This window comes from Oratosquilla oratoria, chromosome 14 (genome assembly GCF_046742065.1).
Source record: "Oratosquilla oratoria isolate Oo_2021 chromosome 14, ASM4674206v1, whole genome shotgun sequence".
Taxonomy (NCBI): Eukaryota; Metazoa; Arthropoda; class Malacostraca; order Stomatopoda; family Squillidae; genus Oratosquilla; species Oratosquilla oratoria.
The window spans coordinates 61,700,775-61,717,776 of record NC_134790.1 but is presented as its reverse complement, the minus strand read 5'-3'; the positions used below and the strand labels follow the sequence as shown (position 1 = coordinate 61,717,776).

Below are 17,002 nucleotides of genomic sequence, written 5' to 3'. Positions count from 1 at the left end.
GAAGACGAACGGGGAGGAACGGGATAAGCTGGGAGTATATAAGCTGTCAATGATTTGTTTGTGTACACTCTGAGGAATTCCTTTCAGGACGAAACGTTAGCAATAAAACTCCAACGGTTCCTGGTGTTTACCTCACCACCCTTCCTCTCACTTTGTCTTACGCACTTCAACAATTCCTATTGAATAGTGTTCGGGTTCTACCTACAGACCATGAGAATTTGTAGCGATGAATTTATAGAAGGTAAGATGGTCCACATACTTATCGTCTTCCGTAGGTTAATATACTCAATGGGCCTGCTAACAAAATTAAGAAAAAAGCATACGAAATACACAAGAAGGCAAAAGGTGGTAAGATCTCTTTTGAATATCTAGTGGTACTACACGCGAATGAGGCAGAAATCCTGACCAGCTTTCTATCCAAAACTGGCATCCAAATAGTATATGCTACCGGACGAAAAATAAAGGACATGGTAAGATATAAAGAAAGAAGTAATATCAAGGAAAACAACGTCGAGTACAGCATACCATGTAGTGGATGTCCTGCAATATATTACGGAGAGACGTCAGATGGACTAAAGGAAAGAATAGGAGAAAACAAAAAAGACCTACGGCATCACAGAACTTCGAATTCCCTAGTGGTGCACATGGAGATGCACGGGTATTTCTCTAAATAGGAAGATGCACTACCTCTCCGGACGGGTCTGGAGAAGAGAATGAGAAGAATAGTAGAGGCTGCTCACATAACACTCGAAGAGATAACAAATCACAGAGATGGTTTTGTTAATCTTGTATTGGTTGCTCCTATATACTGGTCCTGGAAGGGAGAACGGACCAATCAGCGTGATCTGTTCAGAGACGTTCGACAAGGTGATCCGGAATGAGAGTATAAACTTTATATACACTGTTGATTAATATTTGTCTGGTACGCTGAAGAAGGTTCGTAGTCGAAACGTGTTTCCCTACCATCTTTCCCACTCACTCACTCACTTACTCTCTCTCTCTCTCTCTCTCTCTCTCTCTCACACACACACACACACACACACACACACACACACACACACACTACGAGCATAGCTCTCTTCCTGTATAACACAACACACACACAAACAAAACAACTGACGAAGAACATGTCGAGAGCGAGGAATCTCCAGAGGATGAACGCCCAGAACGAGCAGGGAGTAAGGCTTACCATTTTATGCCTTCAAACCTTCATACGCACGTCCGATGACAAAACAACGAAATCATGTGTCTGGTCTGGTGTAGTATGTGTTTGTTGGTGTGGATTTATGTATATAAAGCGTGCATGCAGTAATGTATTCTGACGAACTCACCAGTCCTTATTCCCTGCTCGTTCTGGACGTTCATTCTAAGAAGATTCCTCGCTCTCGACATGTTTTCCGTCAGTTGATTCTTGTTTGGATATCCGAATTGGTTCGTACATGAATCCTTGTACCGTACCCACATTAGAACACGTGAGGGCATCCAAATCTGATAAATCTTCTTCACTCGATGTGAAATCCCCATAGAATTCGTGGCCATGTTCGAGAATGTAAATAACACTACCGACGTCATCAGTTACCCTAGCGGTGGAAAATGTAACTTTATTGAAAAATTTGTCTGCTATCAGGCACTTTTAAGATCATGCTATTTGGATAAAATCGAGACTATAAAATACTAGAGACGTGCATTTTTGTGTTCTAACTTCTAAGTTATATTTTCATACATGAAATAACAAAAAATAAAGAAACCCAAAACCTTCTCAGTTGACCTTTAAGCTTGTCTGCACTCGGCCCCTTTAATAAGTTTACCTTTCTGAATAGTTTCCTCTGTTTCATCCATGTTCCTCTTTCTTTTCTCTGATCTCTGCCTTGTGTTGATAAGTTTGTTTAGTTCTACATAGTCCTTCTTCGTTTAATTAGGTAATTTGTAGCTCTGGAGTGTTTATTTTCTCTGATGATATTCACTAAATTCAAATTCATACCTTCGATGGTATCCTCGTCAATTTTACAATTTCAAATCGCAAGACTTATTTTCTTTTTCAAAATCAGTTTATTTCTCTCGGCTCCGAAATTGAATGTTGCTATGCAACCTACCGTTCATTGGTCATTGCCTTTATTTATTTTATTTATTACTGTAACATAACTAACGCTCTTGTTTTTTCTCCTAATATGAGGTCTATTTCGCTCTTTTTTGTTCCATTTGGACTTCTCCAGGTCCATTTATGAAGGTCCATTAGGAAGAAAGTGTTCATTATTCTAATGTTGTTGTTATCATCATGTCACCCCTTTCAGTACTACGCTACTATTTCTAGGATTTGATAAGAAATATTTATCGAGCACCAAAAGGAAGTGACACGATATAAAATTGCCTCGATGTTCTACTCAAAATCGGAGGGAGGAGGAAAACTCTGAACTATCATAAGACAAAAATTTATCACTAACCCTATTATGTAGACCATATTACATATAGTATATTACAGTTTTCATAAAGTAGGACATGGAAATCAAATACTTAGATATGAGGCATGAGAGGAGGGAGGATCATACGTTGGCTTCTGTTATTCTTGAGAATAGGTTGACTCAGCCGGGGGCTGGAGACAAGCGACTTCAGTCGCTTGAAGAGCATCCACTACCAGGGGCAACGAAGATCGGCTATGGGCTGATATCAGGATAGTATTTAGCGACTCTAGTCACTTGAAGAGCGTCCACTCACTCCACTGCAAGGGGCGATGAAAATTGGCAATGGCCGATATCAGGATAATGACTAGTGGAGAACAGACAAGACGTCTTGTAGTAAAGAGAGCCTTGCGATTCTTTTCAACCGGGAACTGGCGAAGAACAGACACGACGTCTTGGAGGAAAGAGAGCCTTGCGAGTCTATTCGGCCGGGGGCTGGCGAAGAACAAACACGTCTTGTAGAAAAGAGAGCCTTGCGACTTTATTTGGCCGGGGACTGGCGAAGAACACACACAGGCGTCGGTCGATCCGAGCCTTGGAGAGAGGGCCACGTCCACAGACCATCAAGTATAATTTCTTTATCCACGAGCGCGTCCTTTATATCCTCTTGTATAATCTCCGGTGATGACGTCACTACTACGCAGTTAAGCGGAGTGCCGGGCACCGCTTATACAAACACTCATGTAAGTTGGAAGAACATCGGGGACGTTCTCCCAGATATTTCATCTCCATCCGCTCTCACACCTCAACGTATCTACGTCGCATCATTTACGCAGGTACATCAATATCACTACACATATTTTTCAAAGAAAATTAACATAACACATTTATATAAGATACATGATATAAGATACACAATACGCACACAAAGGGGGGGGGTTCAATATTCCTTGGCGGGTTACAAAACATCCTATCATATTCACGCTAGGACATGACAGTTTTCTGCAAAATTTATCAACATTTCATCTCTGTAAATTCTTTTACCTACTCCAAACTTTCAAATGCACGACTCATTTCCCATTTTCTTTCCCACTCTAGCATCAAAATCGCCAATTAACAACATGCGTTTACTTTTTTCTTGATCTATTACCTAAATTCATTATAGAAGGACTTAATTTCATCATCTGAAGTTGGAGCACAAACCTGAACTATTTTCAGAGTGTACCTTTTATACAGCCTTATCACAATCCATGTTACCCTTCACTACATTACCAACAACCCCTCGGTTTATCAAGAATCCTACTCCACTAGATCTTTCCTTTACCTTATGTCTATAGTAGAACAGGTGGTGACTATCTTGTATCTTTATCAGCCTCTATTCCTCTCTTCAGACTTCGCTCAATCCCACAATATTCTACTTGATGTCCAGTTATTCCATTAAACTCTCCAGTCCATGATTTTCTGTGGGGGCTCTCACGTTGTAAGTATAGATCTTTATGCTATTTAATGCCCAAGATTTGGATCTGCTTCGACAGTGCTTACTCACTCTGTGACATATTAACCGTAAACACACAAATCAATGCGGTTGGACCTTTAGGAGACGGTGACACAAATCAATGCGGTTGGACCTTTAGGAGACGGTGATTCATCAGGCCTATCCGAGAGTTGACACCTTGACGTGGTGGATAGGCTTGAGAATCTTAATGACTACAAAAGCTATGTCGATAGAGAGACAATCCCTGCAGGGTCACCCATATCGAACAGGTTTTGTAAGAAAGATCAGACAAAGAGCAGCTCACACGCACAGTCGCAGGACCCACTGAAAACTGACACGTCCCTGATGGCGAACAGGGAAACTCCTCATAGATATATGGGGTACCGTCATAATGACGGCGTGGACCATTGGGTACCCTATGGATATAGGGCTTCACCGAATATAATGAATAAGGTGACACCAGAGAAATATCTCACCAGAAACCAGTTGGCACGGAGGTGAGATTACTGCCAACCCCCCTTCATAGCCAATATGAACTGCACAACCAAAACAAAACTGAGCGTTCCTGTTGGATCATCGTCTCCTAAAGGTACAACCGCATTGCCTTGTGTGCTTACGGGCAGTGTGCCACCGAATGTGAGTAAGCACTGTCCAAGCAGATCCAAGTCTTGGACATTAAACAACATGAAGAAAACGAAGATCTATATTTACAACGTAAGAAGTCTCTCAGAAGATCACAGGCTGGAGAGTTTAATGGAAGAACTAGACGACATCAAGTGGGACATCGTAGGACTGAGCGAAGTCCGAAGAGTGGAAGAAAAGCTGATACAATTACAAGATGGTCACCACCTGTTCTACTATAGAGGTAAGGACAAAGAAAGGTCTAGTGGAGTAGGACTCTTGATAAACCGAGAGGTGGGTGGTAACGTAGTCAAATTCAGTAGTTTGTCAGACAGGGTAGCTTGGATTGTGATTAGGCTGTGTAAAAGGTACACTTTAAAAATAGTTCAGGTTTATGCACCAACTTCACAGAGTTCAGACGATGAAATTGAGCCGTTCTATGATGATTTAATTCAGGTAATGGGTCAAGAAAATAGTAAGTGCACGTTGGTAATAGGCGACTTTAATGCTAAAATGGGGAAGAAGATGGGCGATGAGACGTGCATTGGTAAGTTTGGAGTAGGTGAAAGAAATGACAGAGGCGAGATGTTAGTCAATTTTGCAGAGAACTACAACATGAGGATAATGAACACTTTCTTCCAAAAGCGTGTAGGTCGTAAATGGAACAACAAAGAACGAAATAGATTTCATATTAGGAGATGAGAGCAAAAGCGTTAACAATGTTACGGTGATAAATAAAGTCAACACAGGTAGTGGCCATAGAATGGTAGGTTGCACAGCTAAATTCAATTTCAGAGCAGAGAGAAAGAAAATAATTTTAAGAAAGAAAATAAGCCTTGTAAAGGTAAAGGATAATAAGAAATTTCAGTTAAAAATTAAAGATAGATTCGAAGAGAACTAATGAGTACACCGTGGAAGATATTAATTTGAATTTAGTGAATATCATTAGAGAATCGGCAGAGAAAGTAGGAATTACAAAAAAAAAAAAAAAAAAAAATCAGAGAAAGCAAATACTCCCAAGCTACAAATGACCTAATTAAAAGAAGAAGGACCATGCAGATTAAAAGTAGGAGAGACGAAACAGAAAGAGTAGAACTAAACAAGCTTATCAACAAAAGGCAGAGATTAGAGAAAAGAAAGAGAAACATGGATGAAATAGAGAAAACTATTCGGAAGAGTAAAAGTATTAAAGTGACCGAGCGCAAACATGCTTTAGGAAGACAGCAAATGATATGTTTGAAAGATAGAAATGAAGAAATAATTAAATGTAGAGACGAAATGGTAAAAAGAGTAGAAGAATTTTACCAAGAGCTTTACTCGTCGAAGACCGTAGTTGAATCAGTAAATTCATGTGTAGACGTTATAGTACAGGCAAATTAGATGAAAAAAGGCCAAATAGGGGGAAAAAAAATAATAAGTTTTTCATATTTGGTAGAAAGACTCCCCAAGGATCACAGAACTAAGTTTCAAAGAGTTCCCCACCGTCAGATGGGTGCAACCCCCTTTTTTGGGGGGTAACCCCCCCCCCCCTTCGGAGGGTACTTTTCCCCATATTTACTGTTTTTTCTCCAAAGGGGTGCATCATACGGATAAAAGGTATAGGAAACAAAAAAATAGAAAAATAAAATTTTGCACAAGTTTATTTCAATAACTTTTTGCTCTAAATATTATAGTTTTTGCGCAAATAAGCCCGAAAGTAGGAGACTCATTTTCGCCTATATGCAAAAAAATGCATTTCGCCCTTACATTTTGTTCAATAACTGTTAAACTACTAATTTCTCGTCAAAATATAATATAGATGATATTGTTGAGTGAAGATTTTTCATTCATATGGTATCCTTGTTTTCTTCTAAATTATTATTATTTTTTTTTTCAGAATCAAACTGGAAAGTAGAAGACCCGTTTTATCGTAAATAAAAGCAAAAATATCCATGCCACAGTCAAACGAATAAATTCTTGTAAAAATCGCATGTAAATGTAACTGGGGTATACCAGTTGATAATGAAACTAGGCCTTCTGCTCTGATGAATGGGTAGTGGTGATAAAGCTATTCAACAAATATTTGAACATTCTCCTCATCCTTTCCAATCCTTGACTCTCTTAATTCAACTTGTTGAAAGCTATTGCAGCTCTGAATGCTGCTAAATTGCTCGACACTGTCGCATAGATGATGAGCTACAGGTAAACCGAAGACCCATTTCTTCAGAACACTTTCAGTGAAGCCTTTTCCATGAGTGATGCCTCCAATACTCTTCATATTTTTCATCAATGTTTGTTCTATTGTCATATCTGACCATACACCACACCAGTACTTTTCAGAACGTCGAATGGTAAAGTACCCATCCGCCGTAAATTTCTGAAACTCATTGTGTGGCATGTTGAGAGGAAGAGAATCCATATCTTGGAGATAGAGTTGGTAAGATTTGGCGTACTGTATATGGCCAGTGGCATAGAAAATGGGCAACATAGCTCTTACGCAGTCTAAATGAAGCTTCCAGTGTCCCATGCGCTCTGCCTCAATGAAATGCAATGCAACAGTCACAAGGTCAAAATATTGTAGCCACAACTGAGCTGTCTTTCCTTTTTCCAAAATATTAGACATGTGATCATTCAAGTTTACTTAGATTCTTTTTAGAACATCATCACTTTCAACTGCACTGAATGATGGAGGATGGGTCTTGAATGATAAAAGAAGTTGTTCTACATGCTGTCTGTCACTATCGTCAATAGCAACTTCTTGAAGTATGAGTTTTGCCAGGGCACAGTATGTCAGCATGTGAGCTCTAATAGCTCGAGCATATGCATGCCCTGACAGCATGTGTGGCACTGATAAAGAACCATAAACAGTTTACCATAGTTCTGAAATCCCACTGCCCTCCATTATGTATCCAATGGACCCAAGATAAGACATAAGGAGATGGATTCCCCCCAGCTAAGTTCACCATCTGGACTTGAGGACACTATATCCTTGGCTTGGATGTAGAGTGGCTGGTCAAAAGTTACAAAGCATGTTACTTGCATTGATTTTTTTGTTTCCTCGGCAGTATAGTTTAAAGCACTTAGCACTGTACTGTACTCAGTTGGTGGTAGGCTAATGAAAGGCAGTGCAAGAATTTTTTACTGATCATAAGAATGACTTTGTGTTATACCTTCCATGAAACCTTGCCATGATGGGAAGGAAGAGGTTTGGAGAAATTTTCCATACATCCATAAAACATCCTTTAGTGCTGGGGTTGAAACACACTGTACAGCTTCACTATTAGACACAATTTCCAGTTCTAAGGCATTCAAACCTTCTTTTTGTTTCCCTCCATACTTTTTTAATTGAATTTGTCCAGCTGCAGCGATCTCATTAGAGGATGGAATACTTCGCAATTTATTAATTTCCTGACTTCTTACAGTTCTTGATGGAGTTACGCACTTTATTCCACCCATTGAGTGAAACGTTCCCTTGCCAGTCAAGGTTTGAATGTTAAAGTCTGCATTATCAAATACATACTGACAAAATGAATCTCCTTCCACATCTGGTTTCCAAGAAGTTGTAGCAGATGACTCAAACAGCGTGACATCATTATAGGCAGAACAAAATCCAAAGTTTGATACCGTGTTGACAATGGTTCTAGAGCCAGTTTTCCGAAATAAATACACAGCCAAACCAAGCAATAAGCAGGACAAAAATGATCGTGGACGAGTTGCAGTAATTATTGCATGGGCAATTGCTGTACACTTCTTTTCTAGTTTTTCCTTTTCACTCTTTTTGTCTTTTTGAATAACTAGTTCTAAAAAGGCACGCAGTGTCTCAGGCACTACATCGTTTGCATTCTTCATAAAGTCTGTGGCATCTTGATAATCTGTGATATTGTAAGGATTTGTTCTAATATCCTCACGAATTACTGTTGCTGCAGGTTTTATCATTCTTAATCTTTCATCCTTCTCACTTTTCTCTCTCTCTGTGTACCAGGTATTGATCAATTGTAGTCCAGAACCACGGAAACAAACTACTGTTGGTCTTTTCTTTATTTGACAAAACATAACTCCATCTCCATATGTGTTCATTAACCTATTTTTCAATGTTTTCTCTGTTACAGATGAACTTTCTGGCATATTTTCTTCAATATTTCTCATTAAATCATGTAAAGTGAATTGACATTCCTCTGAATCATCAATGTACCTACACAATATTTTAAAAGCACTGTCAATGTGTTCATCCTTTGGACGTCCTCTTTTTAAAGATGATGTCGTGAAAAAAAAACTTTGTGTAGCACGCTTTATGATAACGTGCTTCTTCAGCAACAAGACATAGGACACTGTTAACTCGTTTGAATACTTTCTCACCCCATTCATCTTGTCTTTGTTTAGCAAAGTCTGAAATTTTCTGTTTCAAATATTCTTTTTCTTTTCTGATGCAACATCACATATACCACCACAGAACAAGCACTTGCTTTTGAAATGAAATTTTTCTTCTGATCTCATGGTCTGCTATGTTTCTTGTGAATTTTCTTTTTTCTTTTTTTCATCTCTGGCTATATTCTTCTCTTTTATGTACTCACGCCTACATATTTTATGCACTTCAATAGTGTCAACTTTCTGTAGCATTTCAAAATTACTCTCATTTCGGATTTTACTAACACGTCTCAAATTATGGATACCATCTTTCACTTTCATAGTTTCACCTCCACTAAATGTCTTATGACAACAAAAACACATCTCGTTTCTTGAAGTCATGGTTAATATTTAATTTCATGCACTTCTGAAAATTTCATTCTACTCTGAAAAAAAGAAATATCACAAACATGTTAATCACCTATTATGAAAAAAAAACACGGTATTGTTTTATTTACAAGTTTTTTTAATATGAATTTACTAGTAAAGCCTATGATGTAAAAGAAATCGAGATATGGATTTCTGTGGATTTAGTTTCTTCTTTGTTAGTTTCTTTTGCGTCATCTTTTTTAATATTTAGAGCAAAAATAGGACACCAAATGAAAGAAGAATCTTCACTCTACAATGTCATTTATATTATATTTTGATGAGAAATTAGTAGTTTAAGAGTTACTGAACAAAATGTAAGCGTGAAATGCATTTTTTTTAGATTTTGGCGAAAATGCATCTTCTACTTTCAGGCTCATTTGCGCAAAAACTGTAATATCTAGAGCAAAAAACATAGAAATGTATTTGTGCAAAATTTATTTTTGTATATTTTTAGTGCCTATACCTTTTATCTGTATGATGCACTGTTTTGGAGAAAAACGGTAAATATGGGAAAAGGTACCCTCCTAAGAGGGGTTTTCCCCCAAAAAAGGGGGGTTGCACCCATCTGACAGAGGGGAACTCTTTAGATCTTTGTATTGTGACCCTTGAGGAGTATTTCTGCCAAATATAAAAAACTTATTATTTTTTCCCCTAAAAATGCTAATTTGCCTGGACTATTAGTAGTGTACCAGAGATTACAAAGGAAGAAGTAGATTTTGCTCTAAAAACTATGAAACGAGGAAAAGCACCTGGCGAAGATGGTGTATCGATAGATCTATTGAAGGACGCAGGGAAATTAGTTCATATTAAATTAGCCGAGTTGAACACCCAGTGCTTACGTCAAGAAAGCGTTCCTGATGCGTGGTGCAATGCTATAGTGATTTTGCTTCATAAAAAAGGAGACCAGAAGGACCTTAGTAACTACCGACCGATTAGTTTACTATTCTCCAAAATCCTTACAAATAGACTAAGTCAAGTTTTAGATAGAAACTAACCAAGAGAACAGGCAGGCTTTAGGAGCGGATATTCGACCCTAGGCCATTTGCAGGCGATAAACCAACTAATCGATAAAATGACAGAATACAACATACCTCTGTGTTTAACTTTTGCAGATTACGAGAAGGCCTTTGACTCGGTAAAACAAATAGCAATACTAAACTCGCTACGCAAGCAGGGTACAAGCGAACAGATCGTAAGAGTTTTAGAAAATATTTATGCGAAAGGTACCGCTATAATTCGACTACATAAAGATAGAGAAAAGATCAAGATCGAGAAAGGAGTACGGCAAGGCGATATGATTTCACCCAAACTATTTACAGCTTGCTTGGAAGATATTTTCAGAAGATTGAGTTGAAAAAAGAAAGGTTTAAAGATTAATGGCGAATATTTGAACCACCTAAGATTTGCGGATGACATTATTCTTATTTCAGAAAGAGCAGAAGACTTGCAAGATATGCTGAGTGATCTAAACAAGGAAAGTGTCAAAGTAGGTTTAGAAATTAATAAAATTAAAATCAAAGTAATGTTCAATACGAAAGTTCAAAGTAAAGAGATTGTAATTGATGATGAGTCTTGAGAAAGTTAAAGAGTATAATTATTTAGGCCAGATGGTGAAAGTGACGAAAGATCATGATAATGAAATAAAAAGACGCATTACAATTGGTTGGAAAGTGTTTGGTAAGTATAATAAGATCCTGAGAGGCTTTTTACCTTTATGTTTGAAACATAAAGTTTACAATCAATGCATTCTACCAGCAATAATCTACGGGTGTGAGATTTGGAAACTAACGAAGGCAATGGAAACAAAACTAAGGACAGCACAGAGGAAAATGGAGAGACCAATGATGGGAATAACACTGAGAGACCGAAAGAGAGCAAGTTGGGTGAGAGAGCAGACTAGAGTGAAAGATATTGTGGAAGCAGTAAAAGAGAGAAAGTGGAATTGGGCAGGTAAGTTAGTGCGAATGACTGATGAGCGATGGAGCAAGTGTGTTACTGAGTGGATGCCGCGAGATGGGAAGCGTGGAAGAGGGAGACCAGACAGAAGGTGGAAAGACGAGATTGAGAAGTTTGCATGAGTGACGTGGCAGAGGATGGCGCGGTCGTGTGAATCATGGAATGCTATGAAGGAGACCTTTGTTCAGCAGTGGTCTCAGGATGGGTGATTTGATTGATTGATTGATTGATTCATCAGGAGCGCCCGGTTTTATTTTGGCTGTGCAGTGGATGGTTGCTATAAAGGAATTTTGGCAGTAATGTCACCTCCCTGCCAACTGGTTTCTGGTGAGATATTTCTTTGATGCCATCTTATTCAATATATTCGGTGCCAGTTAGCAGTAGGTCCTGCGGCTGTGTATGCGAGTTGCTCTTTTATACAAAACCTGTTCGATATGGGCGACCTTGCAGAGGTTTTCATCTCTATCAACATAGCTTTTGTAGTCATTACGATTCTCAAGCCTATCCACTACGTCAGTGTCAACTCTCGGATATATATATATATATATTTATATATATATATATATATATATATATATTTATATATATATATATATATATATATATATATACACACACACACACACACATACACACACACACACACACACACACACACACACACACACACACATATATATATATATATATATATATATATATATATATATATATAATCTAAAACCACAGGGCAGAGGAAAAAATTGAAACTGTGAGTGTACGAGTATATTCCACAGTCCTCTTCAGTAGTACAGAATGAGATGAGGGTACTGTATTTATATAGCACTCTCTTACAAAAAGAGGGACAGGGGAAGAACTAAAGGACGCCCACCCTTACTCGAATGGTGATCTAGGGGTCATGCGGTGTGGGGTAAGGTAGAAGATGCCCATTGGAGAAGTTGGTGAACAAAAGTCCCGATATTATGTCCGGAGACCACTGACCCTTTGAAGTATTTATATTGGGAATATATTCTATTAATTTGGATTCAACTATTTTCTTCCTGAACCCGTAACCGGATTTATTTATGAGATCGGCTTTGTCCCAGACTAGATGGTGATTAAACTCACTCGCTTGCTGAAACTGCGGAACTCTCTTGCCCATATCTGATCGAACGTTTGTGTTCGTGCAGCCTTGTCCCTAAGGGTCGTATTTTCAAAACTTTTCGCCACCCCTGGTGAAAGTAGCTTGACCTGGTTTTCTAGATAACCTTAGGTGTCTTAATAGGTAATCTATAAAATCTAGTTTCCGTAAGTTTAAATATCAAAATTATTTTCTAATGAGTTAATTCATGATAGTAGAGAACGCTCGCCAAGGCTGGCGAAAGGTTTTAAAAGTACGGCCCTACGTCTCTCCCTGTCTGGCCAAGTTCAGTGAAGTGCCATCATTGTAAGTATGTAACGCAGCCCACGCATTCGAAGCAGACGATTTCTACCAGTTCACACGTCTACAATTTAGACTAACAAACTCTGTCGATGTTTTCCAGCGCATAATGAATAACATCATTTGAGATGTTCATCTTCACAGCACTCAGGTGTACAGTCACTATAAAAAGTATCGGTTGGTGGTTTTAGGTGTTCGTGGGAGACATGTGATACAACAGAATAGATGTTCCTCTACAGTTGGTAGTCGTGACAGAGTTGCGCCCTACCTTTTCCCACCCCCCATTAAAATACATGGTGTAGAATAAACATTTAATGCGTGAAAATGTGACAAGACTGAAAGTAATCATATTTGGACCGACAAGAATTGTTAATATTTTAATGTTACTGAAATCACACACCCACACACACCAGAGCATACGCAATAGGTATTGCCACGCCACATGTTTTCGGTCTAGACAACGCTATAGGCTCTTCTGTCTACATGACAACCCCTACCCGTCACTCCCTTCTCTCAACCCTAGCCCTCCCAGAGGGGCAGCCATTCGCGTTATAATAAAACACTCCACAGCTCCTTAGCAGTTAACAGGTTGTTTCTTCCAAGCAATATAACATTTGTGTAATATATAAACTTAAATATAATTTTGATATTTTAGATGTCTTCACTGAATGCTGCTATAATGAAGACGCACATTTATAAAAGATATGAGAAACACTGGCGCATTGATACACAGGCGTACCGTACCAACATTTTCCAAGTCTTTTGAACAATATGTCAGAGTTAAGCGTTTCCTTACGTCCATTTCCGTACGATTTCTTGACGATATTTTTAGTGACTGTACGTAGATTTTAGTCATCGGAGGACACAATTAAACAGAATTGGAAACTAATCCAAATGACTTCAAGGAAGTTGTAAACCGGCTCGACCTGTCGCTCGTTGAGGTTAAGTGTGAGTGCACTAAGCTCTACTTGGTGGATCATCAATCTGAGAACAGAACAGTCACACCTGATCCTCCACGACTGACTTTTCTGAATGTACCTCCCATACCAACTTGTAGTAAGTTTCTCAAGCAGACTCTTGACTTATTTTCATACTATTCATTCTGGATTGAGAACTTTTCATCAAGAATATTTCCTCTTCTAATATCACATCATTTCCTATCGCCAAATGATCCGAAGAGAAAACTCATACATTAAAAGAAGACATCTCCCACGCATCCATATAGGGTGGCCAGACGTCGTCCTTTAGGGAGGACAGTCCTCCTTTTCAGCAATTTGTCCTCCATCCGGCGCAACCTCACGCCGTACGTGCATTTGTCCTCCTTTTTTGGGGTGTGACAAAAATAAATAGATAAATAAATAAATAAATATATAAATAACCCTAGGTATACAATAATGCCGTATAATTAAATTATATGGGAGTACCTAGGCCAAGGTCAACGTCGGAACTCGGCAGCCGAGGTAGACAGGAACTGCACAAGACTAATGTTGTGAACGTGTGATTGCATGAATCACATCTCATACATTGGGCTGCAGTCCTGATGTGGCCACGGTGCAGTGTGGTTTGGTAATTAATTTATAAGATTAAGGAGTCTGAAAATGCCGAAAAGAAAGAGAGCAGAAATACAAAAAGTAGAGGGCAGAAATACAAAAAGAAATAAACCTCCAGGCAATCAATGTGAGGATACAACTAGGTTTTGTGTTGTAACTTGGTTAGAAATACAGGTATTTGTTTTTTGTTGGTTTCATTAGAAGTGAAAAATATTATTCACCTTCAGTTTTTTATTATATACTGTATATATATATATATATATATATATATATATATATATATATATATATATATGTAGACATGTCTTGTTAAAGACCAATGCTAATTCAGTTTCAACTATCTTCTTAGTTGTTTTTTCCATTCTTCTTATATGTTTCTTATATGTTTCTTATAACCGTGGAATACAGGAAGCAACTGATCCAACGGCAAATCAACCAAAAATCTGAACTCCTAAGAAACCAGCAGCACCAACTTAATCAACTGAAAGAACAATTTGAAGGCTTTGTTCTAGCTCCTGAAGTACAACAAGAAATTACGACCACATTAAACAACATCCAACAACGCTGCACTCACATTCAGAGAAGTAAGACCATCAAGAAGCTGAGCCACCTATATGGAGGCCCCCTCGTCCTTCCCCAACCCTCAGAAGGGTTTCTCAACCTTTCCAATTTTTCTCTAACAGAAGCCCAAAAAGAACTCCTCAACCTAGGTCTCAACTGTCACCTGCAACCTAAGTTCGACAGAGTGGATAAGGTTGCGGAAACAGAGCTCCTTCTCCAGTCTCTTCTTACCCTCGAGACAGAAGGTAAAGTTTTAGTTTCTCCAGACCTAAGACCTCAACTGTTAGCGGAGACTACGAAAAGACGCAGCCACAAAGGTAGTTCCCTCCTTTCACCGGAACTCAAACAAGCAGCCGTCGACTTGCGTAACAACCCAGACATCACAGTTCGACGAGCAGATAAGTCCTCAATATACGTAATACTGAACAAAGAAGACTACCTTTCCAAGCTTAACCTCATACTTTCCGACACCACAAAATTCAAGAAGATCTCCAGCGACCCCACCAGCAAACTCAAGGTAAAGGTTAACAAACTAATCACAGCTAACAACGCAGCAATAGACCATCTACATATCCCCCCCATCATCGGTGAATATTCCCCAGGCTACATCTACGGTAATGTCAAGACGCATAAACCTGACGCCCCTCTCCGACCTATCATCTCACAGGTCACCACCCCTACGTACCGTCTGGCCAAGCAAATCAACGGCATCATCACACCCTATATACCCAAGAAATACTCGTTAAGATCTATCGATGAGTTTTTAGACATCCTTCACAGTACAAAGCCCCAAGGAATCATGGCATCGCTCGATGTACAGTCCTTATTTTCCCACGTTCCAATCCTTCCCACGATAAACATAATTTTGGATAATGTTTACCACCACCCCCAACTGCCCCCTCCTAAAATTCCTGAGAATATCTTGAAGCAGTTACTCATTGCTTGCACGACCGAAGCCCCTTTTAAGAGCCCAACAGGACATCTCTTTTACCAAATAGAAGGCGTTGCAATGGGTTCACCGTTAGGTTGTACCTTTGCAGAATTTTACATGTGCAACCTGGAAAACTCAGTACTTCAAAACCCTGACATAAGACCACACCTGTACTGCAGATATGTTGACGACATTTTCGTGGAAATTAGGAACAAATCCCACCTAAGAGATCTCCAACAAGCCATGGAATCTTCCTCAGTCCTGAACTTCACATATGAGCTTAACCTACATCACAAAATCCCTTTCCTCGACGTCCCTGTCAATTCCCGAAATGACCGACATGAAACTAAAGTGTACAGGAAGGACACAGACATTGGACGATACATGAATGCCGACAGTGAATGCCCTGATAGGTATAAGCTGAGCGTCATTCGAGCATATTTAAGACGTGCCTTTCGTAACTGTTCTTCTTGGGACTTACTTCACACAGAACTCTTGAGACTGAAACAGATACTCATCAACAACAATTACTCAAACACTATCATAGACAAAGAAATCAACCTCTTTCTGACACGTACCCAAACTCAACAGGAACAAAAACCCACACAGACTATACACAAAATTTTCTTTAAGAATCAAATGACACCCGCATATAAAACTGACGAACGGGTCTTAAAAGAAATCATCACAAGGAATGTCACATGTATCAACCCACAAGAAAAATTAGCCATAATTATATACTACAGAAACACAACCGTCTCTAGCCTGTTCATGAAGAATAACCAGACAAAAGATAACAACACCCTAAAGCAAGCGAATGTGGTATACCAATACTCCTGCTCCGAAGAAGGTTGCAAACTTCTGCCTAACATGAATTATATTGGTGTTACCACTACTTCACTTAGCCGAAGGCTCACAATGCATGCCCGCGATGGTAGCATACGGAAACATATGACTCAATATCACAACAGAAATCCAACAAGACAAGACCTAGTTAACAATACCAAAATACTCAAACACTGTAACAATCACAAAAAACTACACATCCTGGAGAAAGTCTACATTTCACAACACACACCAATCATCAACATACAAACAAACACATTAGGCACCTTACTCTTAAACAAAGAATCCGTCACACCAGGACAAAATTTCCCTCATCAACGGACATCTTGTCCAGTTCCCCCCCCCCCAGTCATTATAATCTGACTCGAACCTCTCCCAATTCCACCTCACCGTCCAGCTTCCCACCCTCGCAGTCATTATGATCTGACCCGAACCTCTCCTAATTCCTCCTCACTGGAACCATAAAGCCTTGTC

The 17,002-nt window shown here is 39.1% G+C and overlaps 1 protein-coding gene across 1 annotated transcript in view; it reads left to right on the top strand.

Annotated features, from left to right (window-relative positions):
* Window positions 1-12,548: 12,548 nt before the first annotated feature.
* Window positions 12,549-17,002, top strand: part of LOC143032698 (uncharacterized) — a 12,696-nt gene continuing 8,242 nt past the window's right edge. The window contains exons 1-2 of the mRNA XM_076197585.1: window positions 12,549-12,646; window positions 14,599-15,852. Coding sequence (XP_076053700.1) covers window positions 12,549-12,646; window positions 14,599-15,852 — 1,352 coding nt within the window. The remainder of the gene's footprint in view (window positions 12,647-14,598; window positions 15,853-17,002) is intronic.